This window comes from Neopelma chrysocephalum, unplaced genomic scaffold (genome assembly GCF_003984885.1).
Source record: "Neopelma chrysocephalum unplaced genomic scaffold, ASM398488v2 Primary Assembly neopelma1_23, whole genome shotgun sequence".
Taxonomy (NCBI): Eukaryota; Metazoa; Chordata; class Aves; order Passeriformes; family Pipridae; genus Neopelma; species Neopelma chrysocephalum.
In genome coordinates this window covers 8,874,416-8,890,523 of record NW_020897691.1, presented here as the reverse complement: position 1 = coordinate 8,890,523, position 16,108 = coordinate 8,874,416, and the positions used below count along the sequence as shown (strand labels likewise).

The 16,108-nt window shown below is 45.8% G+C and overlaps 1 protein-coding gene across 2 annotated transcripts in view; it reads right to left on the bottom strand.

The window, feature by feature from the left end:
- The window catches only part of FRMD1 (FERM domain containing 1), a 40,353-nt gene extending 28,151 nt beyond the window's left edge, over positions 1 to 12,202 (bottom strand). Inside the window, exons 1-2 of one of the 2 annotated variants that reach the window (XM_027686253.1) lie at positions 12,156 to 12,202; positions 1,870 to 2,034 (exon numbers count right to left, since the gene is read on the bottom strand). In XM_027686253.1, coding sequence (XP_027542054.1) covers positions 1,870 to 1,965 — 96 coding nt within the window. In that variant the 5' untranslated portion in view covers positions 1,966 to 2,034; positions 12,156 to 12,202. Of the gene's footprint in view, positions 1 to 1,869; positions 2,125 to 12,155 lie in introns of both variants that reach the window. The other variant, XM_027686264.1, reaches the window with a different exon arrangement.
- Positions 12,203 to 16,108: the final 3,906 nt, after the last annotated feature.

Here is a 16,108-nt window from a genome sequence, read left to right as displayed (position 1 = left end):
TAATTTTTGTTGTTGTTTTGAAGGGGTGTTGTGGTAAAGTCAGAAGCCAAATGAAAAGCTGTTTTTGGTGACTTGCCCAGCTGTAACAGGTCATGTTTCACTCTCTATGCAATTAGGACACAACTGTGTGTTGAGGTCTCATGTTTTGGCCCAGGCAGCTATTCCCTCTCACATGCAGGCATCTCCAAGTACACACTTTCCCAACTTCCCAGCCACAAAAGAAAAGGGCAGCAGAAACGATGATGGTGCACGTCTTTAAAAAGGAATACAAAGGAGTGCTGCGGCAGGGACGCCTCTCTGGGACAAAATGGTGATGCTCAAGGCACTCCAGCTCTTTGGAGGGGCAAGCGCTCAATGCAAAAGACCATTTCCTATGCTTATTAAATAACATGAGTATTAAAAAGACATGTAGATGTAGCATTTAGGGACCTGGTTTAGTGGTGGACTTGGCAGTGCCATGTTTATGGTCAGTCTCGATCTTAAGGGCCTTTCTCACTCTAAATTGATTTGATGATAAACTGCAGGTATTTGGGATTTACCAGAGCACAAGCCAGTGGTGAAGGAACAGCTGCATGCTCAATTTGGGCACAGGCACAGAGAGAAGCAGTGACAATATCAGCCCTGCTGGCATACTGCCCTCCTGTATCCCAGTCTGCAGCTTCCCCACAGCAAGACAGCTCCACTATCTATCTTCAGCCTCCCTGATAAAAGCTGTAAGAAGGTGAGATTTAGGGTCAGCTGCAACAGACCATTACCCAGGCCTGTGCACCTGCCACCAGGAACTTAATTAAATCATCATTTTATGGCTTGCACAAAAGCCAGCAGATTGCAGAAAACTTCTGGGACAGTGGATGGGCTGGATTTGAACCAGTAACCTAGAAGCAGAGTGTCCCAGATTTTGCTGTTAAAGCTTTATTCCATCCAGCCCTTGAGGCTGTTTCAGTTAAGGACACTACACTTACACATGGCAGGTAGGAAAATTCCAACATGGATTTTGAAGATTGGCACGCATAATTTCAAAAGCTGCTGTTTCAATCAAGTGCTTAAAATAACAGTTCACCTCAACTGTCTTCTCCCCCTCCTCATCCCAGAGGGGGGAGAAAACCTACCCAAAACAAAGCAAAATCTCCCCAGCTCACACACGAGTGCAAGCACACGCTCACAAGAGAGCACTTATCTTTGAGGCTAGCTTGTCCTCTGAATGTGAAGTGCCTCTTGTCAGCTCAGTTTCTCACAAGTTCAAGGAGCAGCCGGCAGTGCACAAAGAGGCACCGTGCTGTGGCAGACACCGTGCCACCCTGGGCTGCCAGCTGATCCACCTCTGCTATCACTTGTGCACACTCTGAGACATTCGAAGTAGTGATCAAAGAAGTGAAGCAACTTACCTTTAGTTTTTTGTGTGCACAGCGCTCAAAGGAGGCAAAAAAAGCCCACCTTCAGTGGCTGTTTACTCTGCCTTGGAGGCTTTGAAGGGATCTGTGGGCTACCAAAACCAGTGATAGCTAAAATGCCAGAGTAAACAGTCATGTGTTGGGCACAGTTGCCAAGTCATCAAGGCATTTCAGGTTCAATTTCTCAAAAATTGCTGGATTATTATGAGTGGCAAAAACACTTAGAGATAATAAAAAGTAAATAACAGAAATAGAGCAGAGGGGACCCCCATCCTGTAACACAGTCGTGATTTTTAAGGAGTTCTACAAATAAGATGAAGCTGCCCAATTAGAAAATGGAGCACCAATTACCCTAAGCAGGCTAATAGCCTTTCGGTCAGCAGACCAGCACCAAGCTTTTGGGAGAACAATGGGAGCTAACAAAACTGAACTGTGGCCACAATGCAGTGACCTCCCAGTCTCCCTCCTGGCCACTCACCCCGACGGCTAGGCTGAGCTGCTCACGGGTGGGCAGGAAGACGCAGACACTCCGGATCTCTGGCTGCATCCTGCCTGTCAGCAGTGCCCTGCTCATGGTGGGCAACTCCACAGGGACCAGGGTCTCCTCTCCAGACGGGTCTCAGGCTCCCTTCATCCCATGCACCTGTTGAAAAGGCGAGAGCATCAGTGCCGTGCTTCTGTCGGCACTGGGAGCAGCTCACAGCATGCATGTGATGGGATGTTTTCCTTCTTGCTGTTTAAAAACAAACAAACAAAACAACAGTCATCCATTTTCCAGGGCCAGCCAACATTTCCACCAGCATCATAGCACAGACCAGGCAGCGTCAACCTTTAAATAGCTTGAAAGTCCCAGGAAAGTGCCATAAAGCAATGAGGTCTCTCTGGAATAACAACCCAGACTCAAGGTTTCCAGATGCACAAAAATGATAAGTCATTTCATGACTGCTTCCTGAAAACACCCATGACATGGGGGAGCATCCTGTTCTTCGACCAGGTACTTCACTCTCAGCCAAAGCAGAGATTTCAATGGGCTATCAGCAGGCATGCGTCACTGCAGAAGACTTTCATCTGATCTGTCTTCCCCATCACTCCATCCCTAGTCCCTGGGAAACCGCTGTCTCAAATCCTCTATACCTCAACTCAGAAGAGGAGGTGGAACACAAACTCCTAAGGCTGAGTCACTGTCAAACACTTTTTGTGACATAAGCACTACCAACCTCCTCTCGAGGGCTGAGCCCAGACTGCACGAGCATCTTAGAGCTGAAATGAAGATATTAACAGAAATATGAGATGGAAGTTCTGTTCGCAGCCCTAAGTACGTAGCCAACATCATCTTCTCATTACAGCTAGGTTAGACACAGTCTCCTCAGCAATTTGTGACCTTTTATGTACAGTCCTCTCCTCTCCAATGCTCTCCAGCATTCCACTCGAGGAAGTATCCAGTGGCACCCGACAAATTCATCGGGAAAGGGAGAGGCTCCTTGAGAGTGGGTTGGGTATGAATGGCAGCAGAGACCTGAACCAGCAAGACATCAACCATGGGGTCCACTCCATCGCTGTGCAAGATTTGATGCAAGTCAAACCCCAACCACCCTGAACAAAGCCACCTCAGCATGACTCCCTTTCAACACCTGGACACTCATCACCACCACAGCAGAGGTGCTGCTGGCTGACGTCTGCCCACAAACCCCCCCTGCATCCAGGGAAAGGCACAGACCCCAGAAAGGGCAGCCAAACGCACTGGCAGTGCTACCCTCTCCCATAATCCACAGCACAGCCCATCTTCAGGGGACAGGCTGTGAAGGGAGGCATGGGCTTTTCCTTCACTCTCCACAATGGATTCAAAGATGAGGGATCATAAGCAGCAAGGAAGCAGGTAATATTATGCTAACACACAACATACATACACATACATGTACGTGCACGTATGCATTACATATAAGTTTTAAAATAATTTTGTATTTAAAATCATGTTTTCCTCCTGGTTCAGGAGGAAAACATGGCAGAAACAAATTCTTGTGTGGGAGGTGGGAAAAGCAAACTGTCATGGGAAAACAAAGTACAGTACAGAAAACAGAACTTGGTTTTATCCCTCTCCCTTCAACTTCGTGCTCAAGCCTTCTTTTTTTTTTTAAATCAAATACAGAGAAGACCTACAAGTGTCCTTTCACAAATATAGAAGCTATTCCATGCACCTCCTTCCCTGACCCAGCATATATAATGCTTCTTAATACAGCAATTTTTGATTCAAGTTATGTAGAGCATTCCTTATGAGACAGAAGTACACAAAAAAAATTGCAGAAGAGGGGAATATTGAAGGCTATAATTATTACTTTTTTCAAAACTGGTATTTAGTTAAACAAGAACTAGGAGTTTTAAAAAGATTGCTCTAAATTATAAGCAAGTGACAAAAACACATTTGACTTTCTGGGACAGGTGAAAGCTGTTATTAAATGAAATATTAAGAGAAAAACTCTGATTTATCTTCTCTTATTGATATAATTATACTGGCATGCTCTCTTAGGCTCTGGACTATGCATTATTAATGGCTATATATAAATTACAGATGTCTACAAAATAACTTGAGGGCAACAAGTCACCATTATTATTGCCAACTGATGTCATACATGCCATAAACTTTATCAACAGCATAAAGACCTCAGAAAATGAACTCAAGCTTTTCAACATAAGGAGGTTTACCTTAATTGTCAAACTGCTGCACTGGCCGGTACACATTCCCACTTGCAAGTGGAAATCACGGCCAGACATGCATGGGGCTCATACCAGAACTGAAAACAGGACCAAAAAAGTGACCATGGAAAACATATGCACACAGTTTCCTGGGGACAACTGAAGAAACTGAATCCCACTTCCCCATAGCCTCTATAAAACAAAGCTTCTGGAAAACTTGTTCTCTGGTCTCATACCTGCTTTGTCCACTTCAATTTTTAAGAGGCCAGCTGTGGACCCTCAGAACAAGGAAGTGAGAAAAGCAGGAGAGAAGGTGTTTTTCTTCTTTTGTTTTAAAACCAATGAGCTTGTGGACCCTGCCACAACAGGTAAGAGGTTAAAAAAGAAATGTCCTTAATCTGAAGGGGGAGGTCAAACACAACCTCAGCTCAACCTTCTCTTCCTAGAGGTATGTTAGGGTGTGATAAAACATAATGAATCATTAACTTGCTATTATTGTGTGTTTACACCTTAAAAAAAAAAAAAGTTGTGAGTCAAGAGAAACTGCCCAATGAAAACAATTGGCCAGAAGGAATGCTCTTACTTAAACATACACAATTTCAGACTGCCCATATGCCATTCTTTTGTTTACCACTGATTCCAACCTCTTAACCTCAATTAAACCCTAAAAGCTCCAGCAAATGCACTGCAGATGAATTAATAAAAGCCGAAGTCAATCATCGGCTTCTGGGACACCCCACAGGTGGTTTGGGGTTTTTTTGTTGGGGGTTTTTTCCAAACTAGCATCACTTCATGTTTTAGCTCCTGCAGAAGTGCATTTCGAGATGTAATTGCTTGGTCAAAAACCCAGCAAGTCTATCAATTACAACAGTCAAAAGCAGTATTTATTTGTATTCTTCTGGTATCAGACAGGGGGCTTATTAATGCCCAAAGTGGTGGCACAGCTTATTTAGCAGTGTTTATTTTACCTAAATACACATGCAGCGGAGCTTTGGAAAACATGCCTGTCATGCTTAGCCTTCTCTCACTAAGCAGTTCAAACACGGCCATAAAAACTCAATTAAATCTTCCTCTCTTCTCCCCACAGACCCTCAAGTTGTCCCCCTGCACAGGGCCAGAACCTCAGCATTCACCGGGTCAAAGCAAGACTGGATGAGGTTTCCTCCAGCAAGACAGATAAGAGCAGCAAAGTCCTCCACGGGAGCAAGAAGAGGAGGAGAATGAAGAGAAAGGAACCTGTTTGCTTTGGGTATCAGCGTGATGGCTCACGAAACCACTTCATATCCCCTATATACGCAATGACACAAGGATAGCCTGCCATCACTGAATTTGAGGCCACACCACAGCCAACTTGTCTGGAAGGTCTCATCCAGACAGCATGTGGGTTCATGTAACCTTATGAACATCACTGTATTTTTCACACATTATTTCATGGGACCACAGCGAATTGGGTCCTAATTCTGATTTCAGCCTTTAGGTACTGCCACAGCCACATCTCAAGGGGATAAAGGGAATAGATAAACGAGTCATCACCTACCAGCTCAGAATAGCAAAACAGAACAAACTCTTCCTTTATCAAGAAAAACAATAGATAACTCCATGCTTCTCTCACAAACACCTCGAAACATGCTTTGTAAGGTTTATTACAGTAAAATACCTGCTTTTCCTGGAGCGAATAGAGAATGAGCACTGAGCATCTTCCTGATGAAACCTTACCACAGGGGCCCTACAGCACCCCATCAAAACCTGTCCAGAAACATTAAGATCCTTCTTAACATTTTCCAGCCATTATCCAGAGATGTCTTAGGCTTCTAAGACAACTAGACTCCCAGGCTGCAGTTTCACAATCAGTTTAGGCAGCTTTAATCAAGACAGTCCTGCAGCAAGACAGACAGACAACTGCGTGGAAACAAATCTGCCCTTGGCAGCAACCCACATGTGGGCTACCTTGTACTCATGATGAAACACAGACTTAATACCAAGAAGCCCCCTCACCTTCCAGGTATTTTGTCCCCTCAGACACACACTGCAGGGCACCAGTACTATCTGCAAAACAGAGTAAATAAAGAGCCTGAGTAAATAAAAGATGTCATGATGGCATATATTAGCCTTTCCCAGCAACTTTAAGACCCCACCCACCTCTTCTGACTATCCCGTGCAATGATGAAAGTTTCTCTGGGAAGATGCATCAGTCAGGAGGGAGGGGGGGAAAAAAGTTGCTTGTCAGGGCAGAAAACAAGACTGAAGCTAAATAGCTTTACGTCATGGCTGCAGATGATGTGACAAGTGACCAAGAGTCAGGACAACTAGGTCATGTCCTGCAGCATATTCCCAGAAACACACTGACTTTTCAAATGCGTCTGTCTCAGCATCGTTCCAGGACTAGCATGACACATGCAAGGGCAAAGATGCCACAAGGAGGTAAGGTACCAAATTTGGTATCCACAAACCACTTAGGACACACACTTGCCTTCAAACACTGAGAGCTACTTCACAGGAAGCCCCTATTCAAAGCCACTGAACAAGGCACCTCCCAGTCACTTGAGTGCTCTGAAGGACTGGATCCCAGAACTGATGCACTTGCCTATGGACAGATGCAACACTGGCAGCAGGGACAACTGGCTTCAGCCTCCTAATGTGGGAGATGCAATTGCAGCAAGGTTTCTGCATCTGCTAACCACAAGTAGGTTAGGTCTGAGCACGGTCCTCTTGCAGGGATGGGATATGGGCCTGGCTCCCACCTTTCCTTCAGGATTTTCAAGAGGTATAATGTGCGATGCCTTCAAAAACTCCAGGGCTGTGAACCCAAGCAGGTGGGACAGATGGGGAAATCGCTGAGCATTGGTCTTGGGTACCAACCAACCTATTTTTTTCTTTCTTCCTGTACAAGCAGCACTCCCTGGCGACATTGAGCTTTAACAATAGCAAGGCAAGTGCTTTCTCGTTAGTCTTCTTTGCAGGATTAGACACAGCTCTTAGTTAGGCATGACTGCTCACGCTCCCCACCTTTATGCTATGAAGTTTTCCAACCTCACATCAACCAGCGGATGTGAGTGCTAGAACATGAAACGTGCTCTTGAGCTTGTAACTCTTTGGCTCTGCATCCCCCACAATGTGGCCATTGGAAAGAAGGGATCTCCCAAAATCCCTGGACACCCATTCCTGGGATGATGCTGCTGTGCTACTCTGTAGGCTGCCCTAGTCCTTAAGCTCAAAGACAGGGACAACTCTCCTTACATAGGGATGGTAGCATTCTCTGGTAGCCAAGTAAAAGTGACTCACATTTTTGGGCATACTAACTAGTCCACAAGGAGAGGAAAAATGCTTACCAGAGGACAGAGCACCAAAGGAGGTGCTCCTGCAGAGCATGGAAGTGCAAGGGCAGGGCAGCACTGGCAGGATCATGGTGGGTGGCTGCCACACTTCCATCCAGCTCTCCCATGGGATGAAAAAAAGCTCCTCAGCAGTTTGCTCCCTTTGAGGACAGCCTAGCGCGACTCACCTGAACTTAATATTTTCCTGAAACCAAAACTGAATTCAGGAATCCTTTGAGAGAAATAGACAAATGAGTATTAAAGACTCTAGGCAAAAAAGGACAAATTAGGATCTCACAGGGATTATGTTTTCCCATCACTTCCAAGTGATGGAAAGTGGCTTTGAATTTTTGTACACAAAAACAGACAGCCTTTTAAAATATATTATTTTATCAGAAGCATATGCAAAACTTAGCAATGTACGTGTTTCAAAGAATGCCCAAACAGTAAAGTCTGCAGCTAGAGCACGCAATTCAGGTAAAAGTAGTATGTATCCTATTCCATCTGACTACTGACATGTAGTTTCTCATCATCATAAATCTCTTTACTTCTGCATAACTTCTGCATGGACTTGTCTATTGAATACCAATCACTTATAAGACTTTCTCATACTTCATAAATCAAGCACATTAATTGAAATTTAAGAGTAAGTAGCACTTTGAGGTATCGATTGGCCCAGTGAAATGCAGAAGCATAAGAAAAAACAGCAGAAATACAGGATAGGGTGTGAGCCAGCCTCAGTATCCATTACACCTCACATGGAGCAGCTGCAGAGGAAGCCTGCTCAAAAGTGCCAAGCTCCATTTTCTCAGCTGGATCACCAACACAGCATCACATGAGATCTTGCAAAGGTTAAGGGAAGTAAACTACTTGAATAGCCATTCCGGAACAGCAAGCTTGCCTCGTCTCAGACACACAGACATGTCTCTTTTGAGATGGAGCCTTGGGGAAAGCTCATTTAAGTGCACACATATGAAGAGCCAGGAGTGCTGTAAAGACAACGCCAGTCCGGTACAGTATGAAGAACATAAACAGAAGATACTTCAGTTTATCACTCCAGTGCTTGGCAATTCTGCCAAGCAATCTTTAGTACAGAACATTCATCTTTTCTGTCTATGGGAAACAGGAAGGCAAAAGTACAGACACAGTGCTGCTCCAAGTTCTTTAAAATAAGGGAAAGTGAGGTTTCCTTCACAGCCACCGCAACTGTTGGGAAGCTTAGGAAGAGCAGCGAGAGCAGCAGCAAGACCTGTCTCTCTACTGGCAACTCAGAAGAGAAGCACCTTTCTATATCATGCAAATTGCAAACGCACGAGGTCTCCTGACCCAAAAGCCTATCAGTTAATTCTCCGACTGGAAACATACTCCTTTTTTTTTTTAGTCTACCAAGGCTATAAACAGGGTATCTCCCAAGGGGACCTAATATACTCTTGCCCCAAGCACAACAGCTGAGAGATAATCTTCTAAAAGCCTGTCTTTGCACAAGTTATTTCACAGTGATAGTATTTTTTTTATACTTGACCTAGACTGGACTGATTTGGAATGGATCTCCAAGACTCCAGAAGTATTTTGCAGAGCCATCCAAAAAAGTATAAATAAAGTCTTCCTTCATTTTCTGTTCTCATCAAGATCTTGTAATAGTTCTACAAGTAAGCAGACTATGAAGCCTTTATTTAAAAAAAAAAAAAGGCCATCATTTAACTTCACAAGTAGTATCTTGAGTTACAGGACCAACCAATAAAGACAGACACGCTTTTTTTATCACAATACATAGCATAACAAACTCTTCTGAGCAGGAACAGCTTTACTACCAGTAATAACTAGTAAAAAAAAAAATTGGCCTACTTCCCCAGAGGAAGGAGAAAGTCCACTGGTGATTTCATGGCTTTTGAATCACCACCTAAATATTCAGACCAACTAGGCAGCTTCTGCATCAGTTTGCTTCTAACTTTTTCCCCCTGAAGTGCACAGCTAGTCTTGAACATATTCAGAGCAGAGAGGAATACTGATTTATGTAAAGTGGACAAAAAGAATAGATAAAACTCCACCTGGAACACAGCTTGCCTCTATTACAAGTGTGAAAATGCCAATCTGCCAATACCTTGATAAAATTAACAGCAGGGTCTTTATGATTAGATGCAGTTTCAGAGACTGCACACAGCACTGCCAGACATCAACTTCACCAAAGCAATGGGGAAATGGGAAAACACAGACCAAAAAGAAAAAGAACAACAAAAAAACCCCAAACCAGCTTTACAGAGAGTGCTGCATTTTTGAGGTGATACAGAATTGTGCAAAAAGAGGAAATACAGGGGAAAAAAAAGAAAAAGCAAGCATAAAAAATGGTTTAACAAGAAGCAAATTATCTCCTCCTGCGATTCTCCAGGGAGCAGGTCCTCCTTGTCATAGGATTTTGTTTGGGCCAAGCCTACCGTGTGTCCATGCTCAGGTACTAGCCACACACTAAGAATTAAGGTATCACTGCTAAACACCACCAAGATAATCAAGGAGCAGTGCAGTATTACAGGGCTTTCTGCAAGAAAAGAAGTGTAACCCTGAAGCACAGTAAGCATGCAAGTCATTTACATTGTCTTGTGTTGGAGGAATAGTAGGGCAACGACTTAACTACAAAAGCTATCTGATACAGAGCTAATCACTGGATTCATCTGCTTTTTACCTGCAGTACTGGGAACAGCAAAGAGTGCTGTAGCCTGAAGGCACTATCAACTTTGCTTTTTATAAAAAAAACCACCAAACCAAAAAACTAACAAAAAACTCCACAAAAAAATCACCCACAAAACCCCTAATGACATGGCCCTTACTTGATATCTAAAAACTTCTCCTATTAAAAAAAGACTTAGAATGGAAAAACACATGTAAATATAAATGCTGTTTTGTGTCACTGGTGTCTATCCCAGTTTATCAAGCTCATATAAACAATAATAATGAAAATTCTAAGGGAAAAAAACCTCTCCAAAGAGCACAGACAGTATTTTTTGGTAAATCACTGAAAAGAATCACTACAATTTATGTTCTTCAATAGCACTGTTTAGACTTATCTTTGCTTATACTTGTCTTATTCTTTTTTGTTTTCTTCCCTTTTTTTTCTTAAGGTGATCTCTGCAAGAAAACTTCCCCTGTTCCTCCCCCCCTCTTTAGATTCCAGTTTCTTCTGATGTGCCATTCCTCATCTGAAGCCAAATCACTGACTACTACAGACTGTCAACATTACCAGTGCTGAAAACAGAACACTTTGATAAAGAATGTACAACAATTAAATGGAAGGAACAAACAACAGTGAGGCCCAGACACTCTGTTGTCATTCCAAGTTTACCACGAACAAAATAAAAATTAAAGAAGTTAAATAAATGAATGGGACACCAATGTCCGAACAGTTGTGGTTTGCTGCTTTGGGGTTTTTTTAACATTTTTGAAGTATTTATTGTCAGGGCCTGGGCATCATGGCAGTACTCTGAAGAAGGGACAAGGTTCAGAAAACACGTTAGTTTCCTGGTGTGGTGGAAAACCACAGATGTGCATTTTAAATGCCACAGGGGAGTTAACCTGAAAGCCTGTCACTGCCGAACAGCAGGAGAAACATCTCTCGGTGCAGATCATGACGATTTCTCAGCACAGGAAACCCAGAGCCTTTCCCTGTAAATCGTTACCAAAAATTCCAAGAGGTGGAGAAACAAAAACGTATGGAGACTTTTTCACTTCTGACGCCCACTCGCTTCTCCTGCGTGCACACACCTGCTGGGACACTCATCTCCTCCCCTGTCCCGCCCAGAGCGGGCAGACCAAAGTCCCTGGCGGCTGTCAGACCACTCAGACCAGCCCCACGAGATGCCTCCAGCCCCTCGCCCCCGAGGAGGTGCCGGCCCAGTGCTGGACCCACGCGGCTCACCTGCCCCAGGTGCTGCAGCACGGGGGGACCCGCGGGGCCGTGGCCTTGTCACTCTCCCGCACCTGCGAGGCGGGTGGCAGCCATCCGAGCGCCAGCTGGGACGCGTCCCACACTCGTGCCATCGCGTGGCCCACGGGAGCTCCCTGGGTCCGCAACCGGCCCCGGGTGCCTCCCGTCGCGCAGCCGGTGTACTTCTGGTCCCGCCCAAGCATCACCCCACCACCTAGCACCGGCGAGACCCACCAGCGGCGCCCAGTCCACGACACAGAGGGACTGATGAGTTGTCACGACTCCAAACTCCTCCAGAACCCCGTCCCCTCCTGTCCTCAGTCTGTGCCTGCCCGCCCCCGCTGCCTCCGCCCGGGAGCCGCAGCCACCATCGCAAAGGGACACCCACAGCGGCGGCTCTGACGGGAAAACCCCCTGATAACGTGACACAACTGGAGACCACTCCGGCCGCAGCTCGCGCCGCCCTTCAGCCGCAAAGTTGTAAATACACTTTCGCAGCCGCTGCCGCGCGTTGGGACCGACTGCCGCCCGGCGGAGCACGGAGCCTCTCCCGGCTCGGCGGGCAGCGCACACCCGTCCGAGCGCCCTCGCCCGCACCATCCCCTCGCCTCGGGCGGCGGGCGCAGCCGGGCGCTCTGCGAGTCCCGCCGCCCGCAGCCGCACCGCGCCCACGGGCTCCACCGGGACCGCTCCCCGCACCCGGGACCCATCTCTGCCTCCTTTGTCCCCCGGCAGCTCACCGGGACCGCGGCCGCCTCTCTGCTGCCGCAGGGGCCTCGGAGGGACGCGGGGGGCCCGGGACCCCCTGCGCCGCTGTCCCGACGGCGGAGCCCGTGCACTTACCGTGGGGTGGCCCCGACCGCGGAGCTCCGCCGTCCCCTCCGATGCAGCATCTAGCGCACGCCGGAGCCCCGGAGGAGGACCGGCGGTGGGGCGGACCCAGGCGGGGCGGGACACGGGGAGGGGAAAAGAGAGGGCGGGACGGGCGGTGTGTTTGTGTGTAGGGGTAGCCGCGGGGTTAGCCCGCGTGTGGGCTGGTGACGGGGAGATGCTAGTGGGGCAGGCGCGGGGTTTGGAGGCGATGTTCTCGGCGGGTAATCAGTGCACCGCACTGACAGCGATGAAGTCTGCGTAGAGGAAATTGTAATTAAGAGTGATCACAGCAAGTCGCTGAAACTCGGTCCGGATGGCTCTGCCGCGGGCAGGTTGGCTGAGCGGTGCTGGCAGGGGGAGATGGCACAAAGCGTAAGAAGATACAATGGAAGATTTGGGATCAGATCTGGGAAAGCGAGTTGCCCTGAGGGCCATGGGAGTCACCGTGCTCGGGAAGGAGGTGCTTGTGCTGCACACATAGCATAAACCGTCTTGCTTCCCTTGCTTCCCTCCCTCTTCTGTGATATAATTTGTTTTTTTTAATGTAGTAATTTTCTGAAAGAGGGCTGACATCATCTCAAGTTCTGTAGTGTTGCTCCCTGTTCCTCACGAATAGGCCATAGATCAATTTCCCCACATATCCAGTTGCATGTCAGAGTGCAGCGGGCATGGGAACTGGGATGGCAGGGGTCTGTAAGGGGAGCAAGTGGGAAGGCTTTCACACAGTGTTGCACTACTCTGTAGAAAAAGAGTTGAGATTTGCCCATGAGGGACGACAAGAGCAAGCCTGACTTGCTGGAGTGATGTGGCCATCTGGCAGAGTGAGGGGAAGCAGGACACCAGATCACTTGTCCTTGCTCCCAGTTTTAATTTTGCATTTTAAGTTGGACACGAGACTGGCTAAAATCTCAGCCTTGCTGGTGTGGCTGACAGGGACAACTTACCTTTGCCTCTTCCCAGCTGGACTGTAGCAGTGAGGCTGCTCTGTGAGCACGGGTGGGTGGGGGGGGCATCTCATCGCCAAGCCTTCTCTTCTCCCGACAGTCTTCTGGGAGAAAATACCAGTGCCTTAGTCATTATCTGAGCGAATAGGTAGGCACCTCCTTTCAGGAATGGTTCCAGGGCTGTAGGTCCTAGATAAACAGAGTTGACTCCCAGTGGCCGAAGTTAAGTCTTTAATGGTTTGTCCTTTTGTTAAGCCCAGCCTGATTTACACAGTTACCCTCTCAGCATGCCAGCGGTTTCTAATGCTATTCTGAGCTGTCTAACACATGGTTTCATGGGCAGCTGCACTGTCGTGACAGCTTCCCTCTGTCCATAGAAAGATGTCTCACTGTCCTCTTGTTTTTATTCCTTGCTGTCTTTTGTCTCCTTCACTCCTTTTGCTCATGGCTGTAGTACCTTCTTTGAGCCAGTGCTGGAGCATTTCAGACTGCTAAACTGGTCAATCTCACTAAATGGACTGAAAATTCCAGGGTTTTTTTGCTGGAAGAGTGGTCCGTCTTATTGGTGAATTAGATTGTCTTATGGAGTGGTCCAGCCAGTGCTGGAGTTAGCATCTTGTAATATCACCTACATTTCCTCACTTACTTTCTGGCATGGATTGCAGGGTTAAATGCAAGGAAATAGAATGTAGTGCCCAAGTGTAGGCTCTGTTGTTGAACATGTTCTTATTTAACCTGCCCAGTACCATGCATAAAGCCTCCAGCAGAGCCAGTACAGTACTCTGGTCAAAGCAGGACTTTCCGTCATGCTCTAACAGCTAGTGGAGAACTTGAAATGTTAGCAAACAGCTCTGAACAGTTGCTGCGTGCTTCTGGGTTTTGATCATTTGAAAAAGAAAATGTTAGAGTAGCTTAAAAACTCATGGCTCGAGTTTCTGTAATAGGGTCCTTTTGCTATGACAGGAGGAAAGCACCACACCTAGGCTGCTGAGACAGGGGTGTGCTTCATGGCACGCCACATTTACCTTGTGTCCTCATCATTTGCACCAGAAACCTTAGGGCTGTTACCTTAGCGCTATTTCCTTCCCACGGAACTTGAGTTGGAGAGTAAGAAAAGTGTGGGTCATGTGCAGGTGATGCTCCCAGTGCAGACATGATCAGAAGGGAATATAGTACAGAATGTCAGGTCTGATTACCTTAACTGGAAGTATAGTAATTATCCTGCATAGCTGGTCTCGTAGGATTGGCAGACCTTGTGTGTCGCCCTGGAGAAAACAAACTGCATTTTGAGAAACATCAGAACTGCAGGAAAATGGAGATAATGTCAGCCTGTTTGTTTTGGAAGAAGACATCAAAGTGTTGGAGACCGAAGATATCTGTGTTCCAAGGAAATACCGCTGCAAGTTTTCAAAGGGTCAGCTTCATTTCTCCTTCTTGCAGTGCAGATAAGCAGTTTCATCCAGCTTGCTCTGTAAAGTAGAAGCTGGAGAGTAGGATTTGTGGAATGGTTCTTATAAACCAGGTGTCTTCAGAAAATAGAGCCCCTTTTGTAAACTCTCATGCAGAGTTATGCTGGAGTCAGAGGGACCTCATTCAAAAATAAAAGTTTGCATAAGCAGATGTCTTTACTCATGTCTGCATTGCACATAGACATAAAGATTTTCTAGTGCAAAAGGGAAAGCTGGGGTTTGCCTTCTCTGTCTTAGAAAAAGTATCCTTTTCCTTTTCTTACAATAATTATCGCAATGTGTATAGGGGATAATTTTGTTGCTAGTATTTGTTGTCTAGTTCACAGGCAGCACCTAAGCTTGGAGAGAAATGGGTTGTTTGTAGAGTTTGGAAACAAAAGGAGTTTTCACTAATGATGTCGGGGAGCTGAAGCTGGCTTCAAGCTGTTCAAGTCATGAGAGGATGACTCAGAAGTCAGAAATTTGAGGCATTCCTATGTCTAGCATTTAATCAACAGGCAAAGCGTTGGGAGGTAAGCAGAGGAAATCAATGGCAAATCAAAGAAGAATAGGTCAGCTATTCATTAGAGAAAGGATTGATCTCAGGGATATTAACAGAAAGAAGGGCATGAAATGAATCCTAAAGAAAGTTTGAACTAACTGTGGCTGCCATAAGCTGGCAGTCAGGGAGGACTATCTTGCATAAAAGGCTATTTGCAAAACTCTGCATTCTCAAAGTGAGATTTAACCAGCTGCACATGCTACAGAGACTTTCCAGCCATAATGCAGCTCTTGCAGGAGTAATAATTATTTGTGTATATTTGTCATTGTTTATACAGTCATCATAGGTATTACACATGAAATGATAATAATCTGCTTTCTGTTAGCATACATGCTGAAGCAAAATCTTATTTGGTGATGTTTTCAGTGCATGTTAGAGCTTGATTTTGCTGGCTCTTGCCTTGTTCCTAGAAAATCATTGATAGCCTCAGTGGGACTATTCATCATCCTAGGGCTTTCATGTTTAGCATGTTGCAAAAGCAGGTTTAATTTTGAGCTCTGGGGTAGTGATTTTTTTTTTTAAATCTGTAAAATATCAAACTTATCTAAAATAGCGTGCAAATAATAAAAAATACTTATGAAGTTGTAGGGTGGCTTACATGCTATTAACAGTATTGGTTTCATTATTGGTAATAATTAGCCATTATTATACCAAAAGCCATATACAAGGTATAGATATAATTGGTGAGGTTTAAGACACCACTTTACATTAAATAGAAATCAAGTGTTTGTTGTGCTGATTGTTGACCACCTTACACTGCAAGTGAGGCCAAGGTACATATCTGAAGCCATGGGCACTTGAGCGATGGCTCCTCTGCCAAGGATGTGCCATGTACTGCAAAGATGTGGGAGACTTGACTTTATACCCTATTTTCTCTGGTGCCATATATGGCACTGTGTATTATATCTTTCATTCCAGAGGATCCTGATGTGCTTCTTTGATAAGTTTTTTCATTTCACATTAAAACAG